Source organism: Haemaphysalis longicornis, unplaced genomic scaffold (genome assembly GCF_048455015.1).
Source record: "Haemaphysalis longicornis isolate Haplotype H1 unplaced genomic scaffold, Haemaphysalis longicornis Haplotype H1 scaffold_7, whole genome shotgun sequence".
NCBI classification, from domain to species: Eukaryota; Metazoa; Arthropoda; class Arachnida; order Ixodida; family Ixodidae; genus Haemaphysalis; species Haemaphysalis longicornis.
In genome coordinates, this window is record NW_027526422.1 from 3,722,851 (window position 1) to 3,733,392 (window position 10,542).

Sequence of the window (10,542 nt, forward strand, 5' to 3'; positions counted from 1 at the left end):
CATATTTGGCTTCATGTTTTGTAATCTATGCATTTGTAAAATTTTCAGCTGAAAACTGGCCTAGATGGCGGCCGTGTGACCTGTATTGGTCACAATCCAAGTTCATTTTTGCTGCTTTGATCAGTAGAGTTTCCATTCAGTCATTTTATTTGTTCTGGTATCCAACACAAAGCTTATCGCAACAGGAATGCCTGAGATGATGAGCCAGATTACAGGAAGTTGTGCGGCTTGAAAGCAGAGGTCATAGAATGTGAGGAATGTGGCAAGTATTGGCACAAGTAACTGATTATATGTCTGCCACGCATTCTCCTACAGACCCAATGACAAGGCCTCAAAATTGATGGGATGTACATTGATGATGCACATTGATGTGAGTGTGCGTAGAAGTACGTGCTGTTGCACACTACGCCGGCGAGGGCAAGCGACCCTACGGCAGTGGCTGTGACTGAACCGGCCGCCATACGGCCTAGGCCTAACACCACTCAACCAGTCCACGGCATCTTAGCCTTCAACCCAGCGTCCCGCCTAATTGTGGTCGTAGCGCCAAATCCTCCCCTGGCGAGCCTGGACGGGCAAAAGTGAGTTGTAATTGCCATAGCAACGTCACCGCCATCTTGAGCTTGGAGGCGTAGTAATTGTCATGGCAACACAGAGAGGAGGCGCAAAATGGGGGGGGGGGCTGATGCTTTCCTCCCCCCGCTTCTTCCCGCCGCTCCGCTGCCGGCCCCGCTAGCCCCGCGCCGCCCGCTAGGCCTCGCCGAGACCGGCGCGCCTCCATGCAGGCGTACGTACGCAGCTGAGACAGTAAGACGGCAGCAGAAATCGCACTTCAACACTTTATTCATGTTACGAAAATACGACCGAGCACAAACGCAACGTGCCGTGATAAGCACTGATGTTCCACACGGCATAGCACAAGTTGACATCGAACACGGTACACGTAGTTGTACAGCTCACGACACCGCGCTATCGTTCAGATTAAATTCACGCTTTACGAACGAGTGTCTCACCTTTTGCTAACACGAAGCAAAATCACTTCTTGCTGCGCTTCCTCCCTGTGCATGGGGCATATAACCGCTCTTCTGTGGTCTTCAGAACGCTGTCACGATATTTCCGCTATGCTACGACTCGCACGCGAGCCCCGGCCCCCGCGGCTTCTCTCGCGCACCGGCGCCGCTGTTGCTCCGGCAGCTGCAGCGACCGTTACCCCGCTGTCGCGCATGCGCGGCTAAAGTCGCGCCGGGGAGAGGTAGAGTGGGAAAAACAGTGAGAGGAGGAGGAGTGTTTTGCTTGCCCCGCACCGCTGCGACTTGGAGCGCGTAAATCAAAGAGGAACTAGAAAAAAGTCACCTCGGACTGACTCAACCTGGTTAAACTCAAAGCCTGCCTTTCATTTGTGCCCATTAAATTGCATCCGAACAAATAATGATGTAACCGAGGCATTTGTTAGCATGCCTACCCATTTTCAAAGTGGGTGGAGACGCACTGTGCTCCGCTCTCTCTGCCTTCTCCACAGGCCAACTAGCTGGCCACTTGTTTGGGAGAGGCGGGGGGGGAAGGGGGGGGGGGGGACGTGTCTTGTGTGCGCGGTGAGCGCAGGGGCAGTGTGCAAGCTATATTTTAGATCTATTATAGTTCGTACAGGCTGTGGCACAAAAGGCACGTGCCAGTGCACTTGCTGCACGCCAGAGTATGTACTTGGTGAATATCACGGAATCACGGAGACCTGCGACCCTGAGCCGGTCGGGCGCGTCGCTGGTTCTACAGTGCCCCAACAGGTGGTACAACCGTTCTGTGTGCTGGCTGCGCGAACGTATGCACGCGGAAGAGAGACATTAGAGGGCTGGTCTGGGCGACATCGGCAGAACAGCGTGGCCATGGCAGACCATGTACCTCGAATGGGGACTGTTGTCACGTGCCATGAGTGCCTGCCTTCCGTTCGAAATCACAACTGGACGGCGTGATTCATGATTGCCATAGAGCGGACCATGGCTGCGTTTTTAGTGTCTATGAACACACGCCCCATGACAATGTGATAAGAACGCCAGTGTTTTTCCCCCTCCACTCTACCTTTTGATCACGATGCCGAAGGCGGCTGCTTATCAGCGCAACGTATTGGTGGTGGAAATCTTCGGCTTTGCAAGACTTGCTATCTGAAGATGTTCGGGAAGGGAAAGAGCAGTGGCTTATCAATAAGCACAATGTTCTAAAGCGTGAGTCGCATGGAGCGATTTCTTCTCGCAAAAACGTGCAGTGCACGCCGCAGGCGCGACGACGCCGGTGCGGATACAACTGGCGTGGAGTGTGCGGCATGGTAAGAGGTGCCAACATGGTGTCGGAACTGGCCGTGAAGTAGTGCAGGCAGCTCCAGCGACCACTTCTAACTGCTCGCTGAAATGCCGCTCGAGGCGCAAGTGAAGATGCTCACGTAAGAAAAGAGCTGATAATCTAGGCGAAAAGAGGAATATAAACTTCCATCCACGTTGCTTGCGAAAGCGCCCATCAAAAGATACCGCGACAGTAAGCCTAAACACCTGGCGCGGCCAGACGGCTGCTCGGAGTGCTTCGGATCTCCTGCCATTATGTGCGAGTCTCCTTATTGGTGCAAGTCGTCAGGCTCCTCCCACTGCCATTCAAAGAAGCTGCCTTGGAATCGTTCACATGAGTGTGAAAAAAAAACGACTGCGCAACACCGATGTGCACGAATTGTGTGCAAAACCGGGCCTTGCGTTCACGGAAACAACTTGCCGGGCGGGGATGGGGAGGGGGGTCGCTATCTTCAGAGGTGTGTCAAGCAAGGACAGTTGTGGTTATCACGTATGCGCTAACTGCCTATTTTTTCTTGTGTGTCCAAGTTAGAGGAGAGCAAGGGATGCGCGCTGCGTCATCCCTTTTTTTTAATTTGCTACCCTAAAACGGTGTCCCAGCTGCGCGGGTCGATCAGCAGATCCGCAAAAAAAACACACTATAGGAGGTATTCATTGGCGTGGAATTCATGCAGGCAACCATGTGAGTGCGCCGCCATATCTGTGGCCAAGCGTCTGTTGCTAAGGCGACGCTATGCGTGCGGCCCCAGATCAGGCACCCCTCTTATCCTCCATGCCTTCATGGTGGCCAGGCAGGCCATGGGTCGCGACGTGATCGTGTGTTTCCATGCAAGGCGCGTGCAAGTTATTTGATAGTCAGTTGTACCGTGATAGCGTTGGTTATGCAAAAAGTCAGTTTTGCTCATGAGTGTGACAACCTTATCTGCAATTCAACCCTAACATCTGCGCTCACATATGAGTGAGTGCAAGTCGGTCGTGGCACAAAGGTTGCAACGTCAGCGCAGTGGTCCGTTTTACAGCAGGAACTGCATCATTTCCAAACCTTTGCCCACTAAACGCAAAGTAATACCTCGTCGCCAAGTACTGTTGAGTGCAGCACAGTACGATCAGCCAGACGTGTATGATGTCGCCACCGCAGATCCGCTGATTGCTAGCTGCCGTGTCAGAGGAGAGTTGTTTTGCTGAGTGTGAAACATTTAGTGCACGAGAAAGCCGGCGCTAAATCGGCGTACGCGTGGAACATTTCTCCAAAGCAATTATTCGGTTCTTGTACTCAACCACGTATTAAAGGTTGAGCAGAAGGATCGACATTTGGGCGAGTTAATATTGGTTGATCATGATCACGATCATGAGTGGCCTAACTTTGCGCAGTGTATGAGGCCTGTCGCTCGGAGCCCACCTTTGTGAAACCGCTGCTTGCACCACAAATGCTTTACGCCAGCGGTTCTCAAATAGGGCTCCGCGGACCCCAGGGGGTCCGCGATAGCATTTCAGGGGTCCGCGAAGCTTCCCGCCAAACGTTTCGCCCGCCATTTTTCTCTCGATTTTGCCAGCATTTGCTTGCGAAGCAAAAAGGTGGATCCGCCAGATTAAATGTACATTTAGCATCTCCGCATGGCACATATTTTGACATTTGCATTTTGTCCAACACGCCAGCTATGAAAGACAAAGAAAAGAAACCCACAAAAGGCAGCATATAGGTGTCTAGAAGACTTACAGATTCAAGTACAAATTGTTTGACATTATGGCCCAGATCAACATACGCTCCATCGTGGGGTCCCCCATCACTATCGCAAGCCCAAAAGGGGTCCCCGGGGCAGTCATGGTTGAGAACCACTGCTTTACGCGATCAGCAGTGACTGTTTTGTGACAATGCAAAAGGATTAGAAGCTTTTTTTTTTTTATCGCGTTGTGAACAGGTTGAGCTATTTTCCAAATGAAGCGTTCACGTATCTCGAGCTGCGTTTCCACATCGACCAGCAGTGTGTGATTGAGAAAGTTATCGTTTCATATCGTTCGGCAGTGTAATACCGTATTTACTCGCATAATCCTCGCACTTTTTTTTTTCGGAAAAGCAAATGCGAAGTTAGGGGTGCGAGAATTGTGCGGGGGGAAAAAATACGGTGCACAGTGTTGCCAATTTGCCTTCTGCCAATCCCACTAAATGTAGCGGTCGTTTTTTGTATATGTAAGCTCAGTGTTGCCAACAGCAGCTATTTCTTTTTATTTTATAATTTACAACGTAAACAGTATCCCGTCGATCAGCGATCATGAAATTGCCGCCTTTGCTTTCTTGCGCGCGCCCTATCTCGTCGTCGTCATGTGCGTGCCTACTTGTGAAGCTCGACAGTGACGCACGTTGAAGTCGGTGACGCCGAAGTGCCTGCCTGCGGCGCGGTTGCCGTGTTCGATCGCGTACTCTATCGCTTTCAATTTGAAAGCGGCAGTGTAGCTGCCGTTCTTCCCCATGGCGAAGCGGCACCAAGCACAAAACAAAGAGATCAAAAAGTTCTCAGAATGGCAGCGAGCTATCCACCACTGACGCGAGTGACTCACTGACTGCTGCTGCTGCTCAACGACGGGACCACGACGGCGACTCGACAGCGGGCTGCGCGAACGCCGGCTATAAAAAAAGTTGTGTGCACGCGAAACCGGCTCAAGGACAGTGTGAGTAGCGTGTTAGGGCGCCTGTTAGGGAGTAGCCATGCAGGTTGTTAGGGCGCCTGGATGGCCTTGGATACACAGCGCCCTCCGTCGAACAGAGAGGCGGCGGGGGAGGGCGCGCGTTGGAGAGCGCGTGCAACATGCGGGTTTTGCGAGCAGGGAACTTTCGCCGCTGCAAAGTTCGGGGTGTGAGGATTATGCGAGGAACCAAAAAATCCAAGTTTTGGTGGCTCACATTAGGGGTGCGAGGATTACGCGAGTAAATACGGTACGTTCGCCTGAAAAAAATTAAGCAAAACGCCTGATTTTAAGGGGAGACGCTACTCGAAAACCCTTTTTCTTTAGTTTTCAAGTTAGGGTTTTCCAAATTTAGCCACAGAGACATTTTTTCTTGTAGATTCCAAAACTGTTATCAGATTTTGTGTGGCCTCATTACTTTTAAAGTTATCATACGTGCAATAGCGAAACAAGGGGATTATTACTCTCGCTTTTTCGACATCAAAACTTTTGTGTAGATATTTGTGTAATAGCTTATTATGCCTGTCATGAACCACTGTGTGCACTTAAGAGGTTAAAATTATGAGAAAAAAAGCTGTTACTACAAAAAATGAACAGATCTGCCGAACTTCTTTTTTTCAGGGTTCCTTGTATGATTTCTTGGCATGTTTTGATTCATAATGGACATGTATCGTAAATCAAAATAGATAACGGCACTCTACACACTTTGAAGAATGTGTGTGCCAAGTTTCATCGCAATAGGACAATTTTAAGGGGATGAAACTACGTGAGTGAACTGTGACCGTGGCCAAAAATTCCAAAATGAGAAAAACGCGTTTGAAAGTTTGAAACATGTTTACTAATTAGGGTGCACTTGCAAACACTCAAAAGTGTGTCCAATGCACAGGCAGTATGTCCAGGAGCTGGCCACAGTGATCAGAATTCGCCCGCACTGTACGTAACTCCTTCGCGGTCCTTCCGAGCGGAGTCCTGTAGGCGAGCTCTCTTGGCCGATGTGCGGCGGTGAGCCCTTGCCTCAGCAGTCTGTTGGGCATTCATCTTCTGAACGCGCCTCTTGTCGCTGTAGTCCCCCAGGGTGGTCAAGCTTGCTGGTTGGAGGACAGGAAGCTCCTCCAGGACCAGCTCGAAGCTTGCATGGCCCCGGTTATACCAGAGCACAGCAATGGCTGTGGCAGTCTCCACAGCACTCCGGGAAGCAAACTTTGTTTTGGGGCACAGCAGCCACACCTTACTGTTGAGAGACTCAGCAGCATTCTGAGTTTTCCCTTGAAGGCATCGGGCCAGCAGCTTCTCGTCAGAAAGACGCTTGTATATGGGCAGCAGTGCCCGACCCTGTGCCTTCGTCAGAAGTGGTGTATGCTGTGGTGCAGGCTCGCCCATTGCTTCAGCACGCTTGTGCTTGCACCATGATTCTTGGCCTGGTGGGCAGAAGTTGTGGCTGCCAGCACCATCAGTGGAGCAAGAGTGAAAGTATGACGCCCATATGGCAGTGTACATGTCCCGAAGGTTGCCCCTATTGCTAGTGATGGTGATCTGATAATATGTCTGCAGCTTTTCAATGGTGGCAGGCTTGATCTTCTCGCCTCTGGGCAGTTGTGTCGGCAATTTGCGTATGGCAGTGCCTAGGCGCTTTGCAACATGAGTAGTGCAGTCCTCCTTGCAGATCGCATCTGCACCGTACACCTTGGCGTCACAAACTCCGTTGTACGCTTTGCTGTCGCCATCACTAAGAAATGTTGTGAAGCGAAGTGGAGACTCGTACAGCAATGTGCGCTCCCATATCCTTAGTGCTGCTTCGGCTTCCATGCCATGAGAGGAGCTGTCGGTGTTCTTCTCACAGACAGGTCTGTGGTAGGCCTGCCAGATTTCCTCTTCAGAGCCCATGTCGTTGTGTAGACTGCAAGCGTGGCAGTAATTCGACAGGTCTTCGAAATCTAAGCACAGGCCGGTGTCCAGGGAGATAGCCGCGCCGACTCCGTTATGGCTTTTATGGCCTCGTTTCTGCCAAGTTCCGTCGTACATTACGGCCACGTCACTACCATCAACCACCTGCTTTGTCACAGCTCTTGCCTGGTTCAAATTTTCGGTTGCGGCCCTCACAGCAGCATCGTGAACCTTCTTGCTGATTGCCTGGAAGGTTTTGTGGTGCATGGGCTTTGCCAGTCCAACAATCGCACAAAACCGCGAAAGCTGGTCATGTCCGATGCCTATGGCACGCGAGGCTACGACAGCTTTCACATTCGCCGCGAAGCTATCGCGCGAGCTCCTGTTGCCGTAGTGCACCACCTCCGCGCAGCCATCAGATGCTGCGGCGGCTTCGCCAGAGGCAACACGCCTCGACGTACGTGTAGAAGAGAGAACACAAGACGCGCACTCACTGTTCTCACACCGCAACTCGAGATAGGACGAAAGTCCTTTGCGCTGTTCTGCCACCTCGCGAACAACAAGTTTGTGTTCACGGCAAGACGGGCACGCCGCTCCGCCCACAAGTGCCGTCATCGCATCGATGTCACACAGCACTGTTGACGATGCGCCATCACGCGCATGCCTTTCGTTCTTCTCAAAAAACTCCAGTTTTTTTTGTGAGGCGCTGACGAAGTTTGCAGCAGCATCGAGGCCGCCGGCGAAGTCGTCGTCGCGATCGTTGCCGACGCTGGGGTTAGGCCTAGACCTCTCCGGGCAGTTCGCCTTTGCGGCAGTCTGACGACGCACTTTACGACGTTTTCCCACATACTTGTTTATCGTCCGGTACTTTTTCACCTTGTACACCTGCTTTCTGGCAGGATTCATCGCGTAACTAATCGAATAAATCCTCGCGAAGTTCAGTTGGCGATGCAGCGCGGGGCCGAAGCGACAAGCGGGCGCTGCGCTAGCCAATGGCGCGCTCGCTCCGGCACCACGTGACGTGCCGCGCGATTCAAACGGCACGCAGGGGCGCTTCAAAAAACGCTTTTTTATAGTATTTTTTCTTTCCGGACGAGACTCTGCGAGACTGCGATTGAGAGAGCATGGACAACTCTACCCGCCTCAGTGATTACAAATGGCGCATGGTGCCGCTGCCTCGATGTAAAGGGGGCCGAAAAACGTCGATTTCGGCAGATTTCAGCGATTTTTTTAGGTCGCCGGGACTTACTTGAATGCATTTTTCAGTAACTTCTGATATGAATTACCGATTGAAATTAATTTCTGGCAAACATGAATGTTCAAAGAATCTAATACGAGTGAAAACAAAAAAGTGAAAATTTCCGAAAAAAAACGCGATTTTTCGACCCGCGTCTCCCCTTAAAGGTTAGATTAGATGAAACGGGATTTTTGCATGCCAATCAGCTTGCCAATCAGCTACAATGACCAAACAATATATGGTATTTTAAATTGACTACAAGGAACCAGAAGTTATTGTAATGCTGTATTGTATCGGCGTTTGTGAAAGATACCTAGGTGGTCAAAATTAATCCGGAGTCCTCCACTACAGCGCACCTCATCACCTATGGAGCGTCGGCGCGTTAAACCCCATAATCATTGAATCAATCAACCAACCAATCAATCAATGCTGTATTGTAAAGGATAAAGTTACTTCTAACATTTCAGGGGGTTCCGTTCCGTCACAGCTTTACGTGAAAAATGGATTTTGCACCGTCTGCTTGCCGTCCAAGTGCACCCAACAAACCCTGGAGTTGGTCGTTGGTACAAAGTCGTTGCGATTTATCAATGGCGTCCACCGATATCTCAATTCGGTGTTCACTGGGAAGCGATGCAGCAAAAACACGTCGCAACCGCACTGCATTTTCTCCAGGCAGTGTCGTGCAGATGCATGCTGTCGGCGACTTTTTCTCGCTTTCTCTGGTTGTTTTGATAACCCACCACGGCACAGTGCTGACCAAGCGACGTTTGCGCCTTGAACGGCATCGCAGCATTGGCTAAAACAGTTGAAAGTTCCGCAAAAACTAAGCACACGGTGCGAAACACTCCTGAACTACGCAGCGGAACACACCGCGCCGAGGGAAGTTTAAGCTTAGCGCGCACAGGCAAGGCTGGTCCGCGTGAAGCGGAAGGCGCGAGGGCCGCCGAGAAAACTGGGTTGCGAGTATTTTCCTCCTTTCCCGGCTGCTTATGAAAAATGGTGTATAGGAGGCAAACCGAGTCACAAAAACCTGCGTTATATCTGGTCCCTCACTATAAGCAGTTGCATTATTTAAAAAAAGTTACGAACGTGTCAAAAGCTGCAATGTGCACTGCATCGCCACGATGTATTAGGGTATTGCTTGATTGCGGAACCTGTTACGATTAAACAAAGATAGGCCTAATATTAAAAGCAGCATGGCGAGGTATAGTATGGTTACTGAAATTGCAATATGTTGAAACAAAATGTGACCACGATGCATTAGGGCATTGCCCGATTGTGGAACCTGTTACGATTTAAACGAAGATAGCGTAATATTAAAAGCAACAAAACGTGCGCTCAGATGATGTGGTTGTGGGCCAAGCATGTGAGCCCTTGCATATTTGCCGTGGCACTCGTAGCACTGGTGCAATATGGTCTGGGTTTGCCGTAAAAAACTGCAAGGCGTCTAAAAGTGTACCTTACAATATCAGTATCTTCCAGATCAACCTTCACAATTCAAATGAAGGAGGGTCGTTTGTGTGGAATGCATGCTTGCCGAGTGGCGGAAGCGCTTTTGGTGTGTGCTGCAGTGTGCCGGCCCCCCCTGAGCCCCGTGTTGTCGGCCCACAGGTGGCGCCAGTGACGGGTGGTGGTGTGTGTGCACTCCCCAGGTGGCGGCCCACAGTCCCAAGGCAAGAGTTGTCCAGCGACTGTGCTGCCACGGCTCGGCGCTGCAGCCAGCAACAGCAGCGGGAGCGGGAGCTCAAGCTCCGCAGCCTGGAGGAGGCCGCCCGTGGGGGGGGCCGCCCACCCATCAACTGAGCTCTCATCGTTGCTTCTTTTATACACACACATGCGTGGACTCTTGTTTTGCAACTCTCCTCTTTCTCCGAGCCCGTCCTGCAAGTGGAACTCGATGGACCTGTACTGTGCCAGCAGCCCTTGCAGTGCCCCCTTGGTTGTTGCTGCTGTTTTGTGCTGCGAAAGGTGCCGGTGCCTCCTTTTCCCTGTCGCCCTCTGTGTTGAACTTTTGTTACCTTGCGTGTAGTGGTTTTTACTAGTCAAGAGATTCCTTCGAGGGTTTGACCGGGGTGCTCTGTCCCCGCACATTGTTGTCCTGCAACAGGTGATGTTGGCACCCACCAGTTCAGTTCTTTTTAAACCCCTCCCTCCTTTTGTTGTCACGTTAATGGAGGACCACGGCGCGCAAAACGAGGGAGGTCTTCTCAGCTAGTTTACTTTCTGCGTGTGTGTGCATATTTGAATGTGCTTGTTTTGTGTCTGTACAGAGCATTTTTCTGGTGCCATGTGTGTGCTTTTGGTGGAGGACAGAATAGTGGCTGCTATTCGGAATGGGCGTGCAGCGATGGTTTGGCTTGTTGCAATGCAATAAGCACTCTGGAAAAGAGGGGGCGGAGGCAGCGCCGTCAC

The 10,542-nt window shown here is 51.2% G+C and overlaps 2 protein-coding genes across 11 annotated transcripts in view; one reads left to right on the forward strand and one right to left on the reverse strand.

Annotated features, from left to right (window-relative positions):
• Gug (arginine-glutamic acid dipeptide repeats grunge) overlaps window positions 1–10,078 on the forward strand; it is a 69,757-nt gene extending 59,679 nt beyond the window's left edge. For 9 of the 10 annotated variants that reach the window (XM_077675705.1, XM_077675714.1, XM_077675712.1 and 6 more), the window contains one exon: window positions 9,783–10,078. In XM_077675705.1, the coding sequence (XP_077531831.1) occupies window positions 9,783–9,933 (151 nt within the window). In that variant the 3' untranslated portion in view covers window positions 9,934–10,078. Of the gene's footprint in view, window positions 1–9,741 lie in introns of all 10 variants that reach the window. The other variant, XM_077675715.1, reaches the window with a different exon arrangement.
• On the reverse strand, window positions 823–9,318 carry LOC144144322 (uncharacterized). Its single transcript, XM_077675719.1, has one exon. It carries the CDS (start codon window positions 7,797–7,799, stop codon window positions 5,925–5,927), a length of 1,875 nt encoding a protein of 624 aa, XP_077531845.1. The 5' UTR covers window positions 7,800–9,318; the 3' UTR covers window positions 823–5,924.
• Window positions 10,079–10,542: the final 464 nt, after the last annotated feature.